Source organism: Eucyclogobius newberryi, unplaced genomic scaffold (genome assembly GCF_026437365.1).
Source record: "Eucyclogobius newberryi isolate DKJ021-1_F unplaced genomic scaffold, fEucNew1.0.hap1 SCAF_5, whole genome shotgun sequence".
Classification (NCBI taxonomy): Eukaryota; Metazoa; Chordata; class Actinopteri; order Gobiiformes; family Gobiidae; genus Eucyclogobius; species Eucyclogobius newberryi.
In genome coordinates, this window is record NW_027316167.1 from 35,301,042 (window position 1) to 35,314,263 (window position 13,222).

The window sequence follows — 13,222 nt, forward strand, 5'->3', positions numbered from 1 at the left end:
GTGGTTCCATTATTCTTTTTTTTTTTTTTTTACTAACAATTTATTTTCTAAGCATAAAACAACAAAAACATGCATAGAACAAACTGACTTATGCAAAGAGAAAGAAGGGGGGGAAATTTATATACATATATATTTTTTTAATTTGATGAATAATAAATAATCATCATCATCATCATATTAAAAATAATAATAATAATGATAACAAAAAAATATATATAGAAAAATTAAAACAGCTTGGCTTGACCATAGTGAACTCTGGATAAGTAAAGAATAAAATTAGAAAGCAAAGAGGGGTCTAACACATACTATGGCATAAAGAAAGCATCCCATTTGTTAGTTGAAAACACTAATAGATTGACATAATAATACATGATAATGAGGAGTTGGGGCAGTTAGGGCTGGGCTGGTCAGTCATTTCTAATCCTGAATGATCATCTTGGGTCATTTGAATGCAGAGGTCAACAGCCAATCTTCAGTCAAATGTGAGGTTTAGAGACGAGAAATTGGACACATTTTTGGACGTTAAATGGCACTAGTTTAAATCAACACATGTATTTGAAATCAACACATACATTTATCTTTTCAAGTGGTCTGCAGTGACAGCGACCTGTACACTGCAAATGTCTGAATTAGGGCTGGGCAACATTCAAAATGAATTCAAAAGAAGTGTAAAGTACATCAGCATTATTATTCAGTAGCAGTTAAATAAAATATTAAGTATTCACTTGCCACAAAATCCTGAGCCACAATCATTAAACATCAACAGGCCACTTCAGAGGTAACGTCAGAAACATTGTAATCTCATTAAACATTAGACACTCAAAACACATTTTAGGAGCAGCATAACCAGTCTAGTACCAAATGTCCCTAAACCAGAAAACACTTCAGTACAGTTTGTAAATTCTTAGAACTTAACTGACACTAAAGCGCCATAACATTAGTTGTGCAAACAAACACTTGACCAGTTAAATAAAAATAAATACATTGTGTACATTTTAACTTAAACAATGTTATCACAAAACTAAAGCTTGTTGCCACTGCCAGGGCGTTGAAAAGAACCAGAAAAGTTTGTAGATTTCTAAAACTGGGTGTTTTTTTACTCCTCTGCACTAAGCCAGTTGCTAAGGCACCAGATTATTCACGTTTTCAAGACGCGCGCCGGGCCCTTCTCGCGGATCTCCCCAGCTACGGCCCCAGGCGGGACCTGCTCACGCGGGCCCCCGGCGGGACCTGCTCACGCGGGCCCCCGGCGGGTTGCCTCAGCTGGCGCCTATAGCCGCTGACTTTGTAAAGTTAATAAACCAAAGCCATGGTTCAACATTAAAATCCAGCACAGCACAACTCCTCCACTGCGCATGTGCAGGACGACTCCACTGAGCATGTGCAGGACGACTCCACTGAGCATGTGCAGGACGACTCCACTGAGCATGTGCAGGACGACTCCACTGAGCATATGCAGGACGACTCCACTGAGCATGTGCAGGACGACTCCACTGAGCATGTGCAGGACGACTCCACTGAGCATGTGCAGGACGACTCCACTGAGCATGTGCAGGACGACTCCACTGAGCATGTGCAGGACGACTCCACTGAGCATGTGCAGGACGACTCCACTGAGCATGTGCAGGACGACTCCACTGAGCATGTGCAGGACGACTCCACTGAGCATGTGCAGGACGACTCCACTGAGCATGTGCAGGACGACTCGGACGCACGTCTGCTGCTGAGTGTATTCTACGGACATGAGTCCGGGGCGTTGAGAACGCGCGTCCGGTGCGTTTGTCTTTCTAATGTACACGCGCTCAAATTCTGCGTCGGGCGCGATTCGTCCCCAGCGGTTTGTACAAGGCTTTAGAACTGGTGCGGACCAGGGGAATCCCACCTGCGTTAATGCGCGTTAAAATAATTGATCGCGTTAAATAAGTGATGAGTTAACGCGATAATAACGCGTTAACTTACCCAGCCCTAATCTGAATATATAGGTCGAATACATATATTAGTTATTTGGCAGGACAGGTTAAGTCCTGAGATGGCCTTGTGTTTATCTTCTCGACTAAAGTTTATGGACAGTTTACAAGTTTGGAAAGAATTATCTAAAGGGAAAATGAACCAATGTTGAATTTGTTTTTAAGATTGGGTTTGGAGCTTGGGTCATGTTTAAGTGTGTGTGTGTTTATTAGCCCACATGTTTGGTTTTTGCCTGAACTTTTAGTATTGTGTGGTGCAATGTGCTCCTGGCCTAAACAACCTGAAGATGTGATTATTTTGTCTGTGTTCATCACTTGTGTCCACTCCGGGGCAGGACTTTAGTCCCAGTCACTTTGCTTTTAGTATTCGCTTCATGAGCTTTTGCAGTTCATTCCATTCACTTTAACTGTTGTAAAACGTGTATGAATCAAACTCCACCTGAAGCAAGCGTGTAAACTTTTTAAACTATTTGTGCGAAATAAACGTTTTAAATGCACATTAAATTAAGACGACATCAGTTAAACTCAACACGAGTTCCATAACCGGCTGCTATTGACTTCACAAATCAGTCCTGCTGCTTAACTTACCTAAAGTTTTGAATGTTTTTGATGTTATTAAAACACTTGCCCTGTAATTTACATTTTAAATGTTAATTGCACAACAGTTCAAGTGTTTGGAACAAATCTGTGTTGATTAGGAAATGTTAATCATGAAGTAAGTGGCAATTTACTGCTACGAACACGACTAATGAATCACACTACATCAGAACTGGGACTGAACCTGGACCGAACCTGGACCGAACCTGGACCGAACCTGGACCGAACCTGGACCGAACCTGGACCGAACCTGGACCGAACCTGGACTAAACCAAGATCGAACCTGGACCGAACCTGGACTAAACCTGGACTTAACCAAGACCGAACCTGGACCGAACCTGGACTGAACCTGGACTTAACCAAGACCGAACCTGGACCGAACCTGGACTAAACCAAGACCGAACCTGGACCGAACCTGGACTAAACCTGGACTAAACCAGGACCGAACCTGGACCGAACCTGGACCGAACCTGGACTAAACCAGGACCGAACCTGGACCGAACCTGGACCGAACCTGGACCGAACCTGGACTGAACCTGGACTTAACCAAGACCGAACCTGGACCGAACCTGGACTAAACCAAGACCGAACCTGGACCGAACCTGGACTAAACCTGGACTAAACCAGGACCGAACCTGGACCGAACCTGGACTAAACCAGGACCGAACCTGGACCGAACCTGGACTGAACCTGGACTTAACCAAGACCGAACCTGGACCGAACCTGGACTAAACCAAGACCGAACCTGGACCGAACCTGGACTAAACCAGGACCGAACCTGGACCGAACCTGGACCGAACCTGGACCGAACCTGGACTAAACCAGGACCGAACCTGGACCGAACCTGGACTGAACCTGGACTTAACCAAGACCGAACCTGGACCGAACCTGGACTAAACCAAGACCGAACCTGGACCGAACCTGGACTAAACCTGGACAAAATCAGGACCGAACCTGGACCGAACCTGGACCGAACCTGGACTGAACCTGGACTTAACCTAGATTTAACCTGGACCGAACCTGGACCGAACCTGGACCGAACCTGGACCGAACCTGGACTAAACCAAGATCGAACCTGGACCGAACCTGTACCGAACCTGGACTAAACCTGGACTTAACCAAGACCGAACCTGGACCGAACCTGGACTGAACCTGGACTTAACCAAGACCGAACCTGGACCGAACCTGGACTAAACCAAGACCGAACCTGGACCGAACCTGGACTAAACCTGGACTAAACCAGGACCGAACCTGGACCGAACCTGGACCGAACCTGGACTAAACCAGGACCGAACCTGGACCGAACCTGGACCGAACCTGGACTAAACCTGGACTTAACCAAGACCGAACCTGGACCGAACCTGGACTGAACCTGGACTTAACCAAGACCGAACCTGGACCGAACCTGGACTAAACCAAGACCGAACCTGGACCGAACCTGGACTAAACCTGGACAAAATCAGGACCGAACCTGGACCGAACCTGGACCGAACCTGGACTGAACCTGGACTTAACCTAGATTTAACCTGGACCGAACCTGAACCGAACCTGGACCGAACCTGGACCGAACCTGGACCGAACCTGGACTAAACCAAGATCGAACCTGGACCGAACCTGGACCGAACCTGGACTAAACCTGGACTTAACCAAGACCGAACCTGGACCGAACCTGGACTGAACCTGGACTTAACCAAGACCGAACCTGGACCGAACCTGGACTAAACCAAAACCGAACCTGGACCGAACCTGGACTAAACCTGGACTAAACCAGGACCGAACCTGGACCGAACCTGGACCGAACCTGGACTAAACCTGGACCGAACCTGGACCGAACCTGGACCGAACCTGGACTAAACCTGGACTTAACCAAGACCGAACCTGGACCGAACCTGGACTGAACCTGGACTTAACCAAGACCGAACCTGGACCGAACCTGGACTAAACCAAGACCGAACCTGGACCGAACCTGGACTAAACCTGGACTTAACCAAGACCGAACCTGGACCGAACCTGGACTGAACCTGGACTTAACCAAGACCGAACCTGGACCGAACCTGGACTAAACCAAGACCGAACCTGGACCGAACCTGGACTAAACCTGGACAAAATCAGGACCGAACCCGGACCGAACCTGGACCGAACCTGGACTGAACCTGGACTTAACCTGTACAAAATTTAAATTTCAAATGTTGATTGCACAACAGTTGTTGTGTGTTTGGAACAAATCTGTGTTGAATAGGAAATGTTAATCATGAAGTAAGTGGCAATTTACTGCTACGAACACGACTAATGAATCACACTACATCAGAACTGAGACTGAACCTGGACTGAACCTGGACCGAACCTGGACCGAACCTGGACCGAACCTGGACCGAACCTGGACCGAACCTGGACTTAACCTGGACTTAACCTGGACTAAACCTGGACTAAACCTGGACTTAACCAAGACCGAACCTGGACCGAACCTGGACTAAACCAAGACCGAACCTGGACTAAACCTGGACTAAACCAAGACCGAACCTGGACTGAACCTGGACTGAACCTGGACTGAACCTGGACTGAACCTGGACCGAACCTGGACCGAACCTGGACCGAACCTGGACTTAACCTGGACTAAACCTGGACTAAACCTGGACTTAACCAAGACCGAACCTGGACCGAACCTGGACTAAACCAAGACCGAACCTGGACTAAACCTGGACTAAACCTGGACTAAACCTGGACTTAACCAAGACCGAACCTGGACCGAACCTGGACTAAACCTGGACTAAACCAAGACCGAACCTGGACCGAACCTGGACCGAACCTGGACCGAACCTGGACCGAACCTGGACCGAACCTGGACTGAACCTGGACCGAACCTGGACCGAACCTGGACCGAACCCGGACTTAACCCGGACTCAACCCGGACTTAACCCAGACTTAACCCGGACTAAAGCCGGACCAAAGCCGGACCAGATAAAGTATTAATATTGAAACTAGAAACTCATTTGAAAACAGGACATATTTGAACCTCCTCTGGACAGCCATATTTGCATTGATCTACATTAGAGGAATTATAAGACCGTATAATAATAACAACATTATTTTGTGGTATTTGGTGTAGAGTCTTTTTCTCTGGCTTTAAATTGAAGAGTTGTAGTTTGGTCTGTGTTTGAGATGTTCCATTCAAACGTGGACAAAGTCGGCCATGTGTGACCTGTTAGCGCACAGACCTGTTATTTTACTGGTTTGGGGTCACGCTCAGATACCCACGACTTGTACATTTACATAAAGTTGTAGTAGAATTGCAGCAGAAAAGTTAAATTCCCAATTGTGTTTGGTTTTTTTTCCCTCAGTGAAATCTGAAGAGTCCCACTTTATTTCTTCAGTGTAAAAATGTGTTCTGTCTGAATTAAAGTTCCTGCTCAAATAATGTTTCCCCATTTTGAGAGAGTAGAGACATTCAGCAAACAACAGGCTAAAGGAGAACCGTACTGCCCCCTACAGGTCGGACGACTCATTTAACTAAAACGCTGTGAAGATTAATATTTTGAATTTTGCTAAAAAATACAAAAATCTTATCACAGAATAGCAATTTTTTGGGGTTTATTGTTTCACATTCTGTATGTAAGATAAGATAAGATATTCCTTTATTGTCCCACATGGGGAAATTTCATTGGTGCAACGCAGGTAGATACAGAGGTAGATACAGAAGAACAGATCACCAATTGATTAAATCACACTAGGAAATTATCCAGCAAACACTGGGCAAAAATCTTTTTTTTTTTATTTCACAAATTAAAATATATGAGAGCGACTTTATTTTATTGAATTGATTTTCAGAGGGTCAAAAAGCTGTTTATTTTTGTGAATTATGGATAAACTTTGACTGGAATGAGTGTCCCTGGTGTGATGTCCTCCTTTCATCCTTTCATTTTCTACAGATTTTTCAAGGTTTTCTCCACAAATACCCACTCGATTGGTGTAAAAGTATATTTTTTTATGTATAACAGCTATAAATACAGCAAATAAAGTCAAAATTAGAAAATCGTGTGCTGCCCGGTGGCTCCAAGGCAATTTACTGCATGTCCTCCCTTCTCTCATCCCTCATTTCACTCTGTACTTTACTGTCAATAAAGCCTACGGGCCACAAAATCTTAAAATCGTAAAAACCTGTCATAGGCACTTCAATTAAGTTTTTTTCTTTGTGAGTCCCTGTGATGGTTAAACATGTATTTCCTTGACGCCGCACACATGAGTCTGAGCCATTCTCCGGCTGTCGGCTCCGTGTGGCTCCGTGTGGTGCAGTCACTGTGGTGGTTCCGGTTAGCTGAGGCTAGCGCTACATGACAGTGGTGTTTTGGGAAATGAGCAGATGTACTCCATTCCCCGGTTCACGGCTGAGCTCTTCTGCTGTTGCTTTGAGGAGCTTGTGTTTACTGTTGGTCACATGTTTGACAGCGATTGATCGTAGACGCAGCGAGAGGGATGACTCACTCCAAAATATCTCGTCTTCCTGAAGTCTCTTATTGTCCCCGTCGTACTGGGTGTGTGTTACAGTAGAAGGGAAACGTCAGGGACTTCTCAGGTGAAGACCTAAATATTTCAGCATTTTTTAATGTTTAATTCAATATTATAGACAAAGAAAGTAGATCCGCACTGCAGCACTTTGGAGCTCCGTATTTCTTATTGCTTTCAGTAGCACCACATGTGACGTTTCAGGCCCTAGAAGTTGTTAACGGTGCTAGTTCTGACTCCCGTGGTTGTAATGACAGGCTGATGTCGTTACAAGAGCGTTTTTCTCTAATCTTTTCACTCTAAACCTGTTTCATGCATTTAAACGTGTATGCTTGTCCTTGTGGTTGGACTTGCGGGTGAACGTGTGGAGGACAGTGGTTGAAAAGGGTGAGTCTCGAGTGTCATAGCGCCTCAGGAGACCTCCACATGCGAGCGCTGGGACTCACTAATCTTTCGGGCTAAATTGCGCAGTGGACACCAGTGGACCTGGCGCTTTCAGAAAACAAAGAGTTCTTCCATTTGTTTTAAGATACTTTTATTGCCAAATGAGTGCGGTGCAAGGTGTACTTCAGTGAACAGTGTGTAAAGTTGAGCAGGTGGTGGCTGATGGTTCTGCTGCTGCGGTGGAGGATTTTAAATGGCAGGAAAATTGTTTTAAATGAATGGTTTCAGAGCTCCACGTGTCTCAATGGGACCTTCCCTGCAAAATAACGGATAAATACATTTGTAGGCGGTGAAGATAATGGTGAAAATGGATTTATTTGCACAAAAACTACTTTAATTATTGTGTTAATGTTAATGTTTTAAAGCGGGTTAAATCCAGTGCAGAAAAAGGCCTTCAGAGACAGTTCAGAGACAGTGAAGTTTCCGCGATCGACTGCGTGTGCGTCGTCGGGACTCGAAAAAGTGAAACGTGTTGAAAACTGGTGACATCTGTGAGAGGAATCGCAGCCGATACAACTAAATTTAGCTCCAACAATCACCTCTGATTATCACTGGGAAGCTGCGAGCGTCGACAGAAGAGACGAGAAGAGAAGAGAAGAGGAGCGGAAGGCTTTTCCTCTGTAGTTTTGACTAGATTAGATTTATTTTGGGGGTAAAGATGATTTGATTATCTCTCAGGTGCAGAGAAGGTGCGTAACTATGTATTCACCAAAAATGTAGCAGAATATGTCAAAATGTATTGATTTACTGTATATTTATTGTTGTTTGTAGTGTAGTAAATGAAAAGTTAAACTTCACATTTCGCTAAAACACAATTACACAACTATTGTACTGTACGTTATTATTGTACTTCCTGGTTGGACGTGAGCACAAATATGACATAGGTAGAGGTAATTCCAACCAATTGGTAACCTGTAAAAAAGAGCCAACGGTTAAGATTTTAAACACAATAATACCATATTAGACCTTTATTTTGTCGATTGATGGTTCAAACAGTCAGAAAAGTGTGTCAGTTAAGTGTAAACTGTCTCTGTGTTTTCAATGGCACGTCGCACACTGATGACATCACAGAAGGGTTCAGCTCTACTTCCTGTCATTTTAAGTATTCAAAATGTTTTCACAAACTGCAACTTAATGGGAGTTCCACCAAACTAAGTCTATATATTTTATAAAAATGAAAATTATTCACCAAAGAAATGTAATACAATTATATGTTAACACTTAATAATAATTATATTATTCCTTCCTTAGTAAAACATGAAAATAAATAATATGTTCACTATTAATGATTCAGGCTTCACTTAGCTCTATTACTCTAAGACCACAGCACAATTCCAGATGTTAGTCTTAATTAAGTTGATAAATTATTCAGCCCGTCGGGTAAAACCAAACAACCCCGAAAATAGCGTTCTGACGAATCAGAAATAAAAAATACTTTTTTTCAGGACTCGCTGCCATTTTCAGCTTTAGTCGTCACATTCCTGAGTCAAGTCTTAAGGGCACGAGTCCAGGTAATTATTTATAATATATTTTATTTAAAAATATATATATATATTTTATACAGGCATCTGTCTGCACTTGTGTCTTTAATAAATATGACGTGAAATGATTTCACACCAATGATCGCGGGCCGGCCCTCCGCTACTTGCCTGGATTCGAATATGGCCCTCGGAGGAAAATAATTGCACACCCCTGGATTTGACTGTGACTCGAGTCCCCATCGCTGCAATGTTTGTGTCATGTCAACAAAAGTAGCAACTGTTCTGTTATTCTCTCCACATCATCCCACTAAATACACTTTTAAGTTTTTAAAAATCCCCTTGAACGGCCAGTAGGTGTAATTGTGGCAGCGCTTGGCAGACTTTCACGTGTTTTTTGTTGCTTTCCGTGTCTCCGCAGGAGTTCGAGCTGATGGTTTTGCCCAACGCCTTCATGATCCACATGCCCCACGCACCCAGCTTCGACATCTCCAAGTTCAGGTCCAGCCCCGGGTACAGGCACTGTCTCTCCACGCTGAAGGACGAGTTCCACCAAGACCTGTCCCGGAAGTACGGCTCGGCGGCGCTCAAGTACCTGACGGCTCACCGGAGCATCTAGGGCGGACGCCGGGGCCAAGCGCGGCCAAAACGCGGCCAAAACACGACAAAAACACGTCCTACATGAGCTAAAACGACTTCAGAATCTGCCGTTTTGAAGTCATTTTCTTTATATGTAGCCTTTAATATTTAGCTAAGTTAAAGGTACATAATTTAACTTTTTTATTCGTCTAAATTGTGATGTTATTGCTTTGTCTGTAACGTTCCGCAGTCGGGCAATAGACTGATCCATCTAGCGTTTTCTTTTGTTCTTAAACGAGTGGTTTTACTGCTAAAAAAACAAACTAAAACATACTTGCTCGTCTCCTTGGAGTTCGATAGGTTTAATGTGACACTGCGGAACATTCCGGGCAAATCTGAAGAAGAAGAAAACATTGCCACGGGAACGAGCCCAAAAGTTACATAGCGCCGCTTTAAGTCAAGACATTTCCCAAGGTTTTAACTTCTGTCATAAAATGATATCACAACTGAACTTAAGTCAAGACTTTTTAAAAACGCTGCCGTTTCAGTAACACATTTTATTCAGATTTGTTTTAGTTTATTTTTTAAATCAAAAGAACGTTGTACACTTTATAATGACTACACTTAATAAAACATCACCAAACACTTAATTCATAATAAATAAATCAAGAAGGATTCAGGTTTAGTAAATACTTAATAAAACCCATTTGAACCCATTTGTTCGTTATGAATTAAGTCTTGGTTGATGCTTTATTAAGGCTAATTCAAAGTGAAGTTATTACAAAAAAAGAATGCTATACTTTGGTTTAGGGACCACATTTTAGCCACAAACTCCGTCCGTTTATAACACATTATTTATTAATAAAGTTCTAGTGTGTGAAAAAGCATCTGCAGCTAATAATGCTAATGAGCACTGGGGATAATAGTGAATTAATGGCTGAACATTTATGGCCTTGGACAAAAAAGCATTAAAAGTGCTTTATAAATACTGACCGAGATTTAATTAAGCAAATAAAACCTTTTACCAGTAGTTTATCGGTAACATGTCGTCCCTAAACTTACCAAAGTTACACTCGGAGATAGTGAAACTAAATTCCTGAACAGAGGCAAAAGTTTCAGTGGAACATGATGTGATTTTACTGGAAATTAACCTCAGAATTTCACAAAGTACAAAAGCCTCAGACAAATGAGTGACGTCCAAGCGGCTTTAAATACATTTAACTTTGTGTTTTACATTATTTGCTCATTTAAAAGGAGATTATAACAGACTCTTTGAATTTTTAATGAAGGTAAATTCCAGAGTTTTAGCTTTAACTGGTCGAATATATATTACATATATATTACACACCTTAATTGTTTTCTTTTTTTGAAGCTTGACGACAAATTTAAGTCTAGATAATAGTATTTTTTCCTATCCTTTATATTAGAAAAGCTAAATAACTGACATTCCTTACCCTGGAACCTCTTTCTTAAGTCTAAAAATCATGAGCATTTAGCTCTGATACCAGTTTATTCCTGAAAATGTTTTATGTTCTACTTCATTTTGCCTCCAGTCGCCTTCGTCTTTCCCTACTTTTGAGCCGTTAATGTCTTTTTAGCTCATGTGGACGTTAAGGTTTTGCCGTGAACGAGCCGCGTAAAGACCTGGGACCGGAATGAGCCCGGTGGCGCGCGGGACACATGCAGACTCCAGGCCTGCAGGGGGCGCTGACCTGCGGGACTCTAGCTTTATGGAGGGTTTTTCTCGACAATCAGGGCTGCTTCCCGGCCTCTCCTGGACACAACAGAGGGATGCGAGCCTTATCCCCGGGGACGATATTTAACACGTTTCTTTTTCAATGTAAAACCAATGAAGAATGGACCGTTTTGTTCTTTTTGTTTTTGGTTGTGTCGTCGGGTGAAATGTTTGGGGTTTTTGGGTCGCGCTGGTGAAAGTGTGTTCGAACATGCGCTTAAAATACACCTGCTGTTTACATTTGCACTACAGAGACAACGAGGCGCGGCCCGGTCCAACACGGTCCGGCACGGTTTGGATCTTTGAGAGTCGGCGTCGCACAAGCTCCTGCACATGTACGTGTTTTATCGTGTTTCGTTTTGTCTGGAGAAATCTTTGAGCTAAATGACATTGCTTCTGTAAAACACACAGAGATAATCATTTGTTTTGTGTTTAGAGAGCATTTTTAAGTCTTTTAGTTCAAGAAAATGCCCCAAAACGCTGAAATATTTAGAAATAATAATGATATAAAAGGAACGAGAAAAACCTGGAAGCTACTGAAACTACAGGGGGTGCTATTGAGGTTAAAATGTTCAAATACCTGTGAAAGCCCATAATTTAACTGATTTATAAGTGACTTTTACTTGAGCAGTAAACTTGAGTACTTTTACTGTCAAATCGAATCCCATCAAGCTTAATATCTAAGTTTTTAAACTACTTTTACCTGATGACGGCGCTCTCTGTGCTCAGGTCTGTGAGGTTTTTGTCCTGAGACATTCAGATGCAAATGGAACACATAATTGGTCCGACTGAAAAGACTAGACAAAAATGGTTGTAATTTGAGCAGAATCGCCGCGTGGATCGAAGTGGACACAGTGTTTCAGACTTTACATCGTTAGCAGTCATTTTCTGTCTAGCCACTGTCTTTATGAAAAATGCACAAAAATAATTACAGGTTTTAAACATTTGGACCGATTAAAAGTACACTCCAGTTTGTTCCTTTTTAAACAAATGGCATTTTCTGGTTGTTATTTTGCACTTTTTTCCTTTTGTTTGTTTCCTGTTCAACAAATTTTAGATTTACGTTCCAAAAATGTACAATTTTGACACATAAAATGCCAAATTTGTACATGAAATCATATCTCTGAATGTAATATTTTTTTTCTCATTTAAGAATCTGTGAGCTGCTGTTCTTGTTTGTTAGTGTGAATTATAATGGTGAAACGTCAAACCGTGCTGAACCAAACTGGACCGCACCACTTTATCAATCCCCTCCTCGTTTGTGTGGACCGGGCCGCTCGACCAAACTCTCTGTGGGCCGCTTCACTTACACGCGTTTTATCTCTGTTTTCTGTCGCGTCACTGGACTGTGGCGTCACTGGACTGTGGCGTCACTGGACTGTGGCGTCACTGGACTGTGGCGTCACTGGACTGTCTCGTCACTGGACTGTCTCGTCACTGGACTGTCGCGTCACTGGACTGTGGCGTCACTGGACTGTCTCGTCACTGGACTGTCTCGTCACTGGACTGTCTCGTCACTGGACTGTCTCGTCACTGGACTGTGGCGTCACTGGACTGTCTCGTCACTGGACTGTGGCGTCACTGGACTGTCTCGTCACTGGACTGTCTCGTCACTGGACTGTGGCGTCACTGGACTGTCTCGTCACTGGACTGTCGCGTCACTGGACTGTCTCGTCACTGGACTGTGGCGTCACTGGACTGTCGCGTCACTGGACTGTCTCGTCACTGGACTGTGGCGTCACTGGACTGTCTCGTCACTGGACTGTGGCGTCACTGGACTGTCTCGTCACTGGACTGTCTCGTCACTGGACTGTGGCGTCACTGGACTGTCTCGTCACTGGACTGTCTCGTCACTGGACTGTCTCGTCACTGGACTGTGGCGTCACTGGACTGTCTCGTCACTGGACTGTCTCGTCACTGGA

General features: G+C 43.5%; 1 protein-coding gene across 1 annotated transcript in view; it reads left to right on the forward strand.

Annotated features, from left to right (window-relative positions):
- The window catches only part of large2 (LARGE xylosyl- and glucuronyltransferase 2), a 56,909-nt gene extending 47,261 nt beyond the window's left edge, over positions 1 to 9,648 (forward strand). The window contains exon 15 of the mRNA XM_072465506.1: positions 9,408 to 9,648. Coding sequence (XP_072321607.1) covers positions 9,408 to 9,605 — 198 coding nt within the window. The 3' untranslated portion in view covers positions 9,606 to 9,648. The remainder of the gene's footprint in view (positions 1 to 9,407) is intronic.
- The last annotated feature ends 3,574 nt before the right edge of the window (positions 9,649 to 13,222 follow it).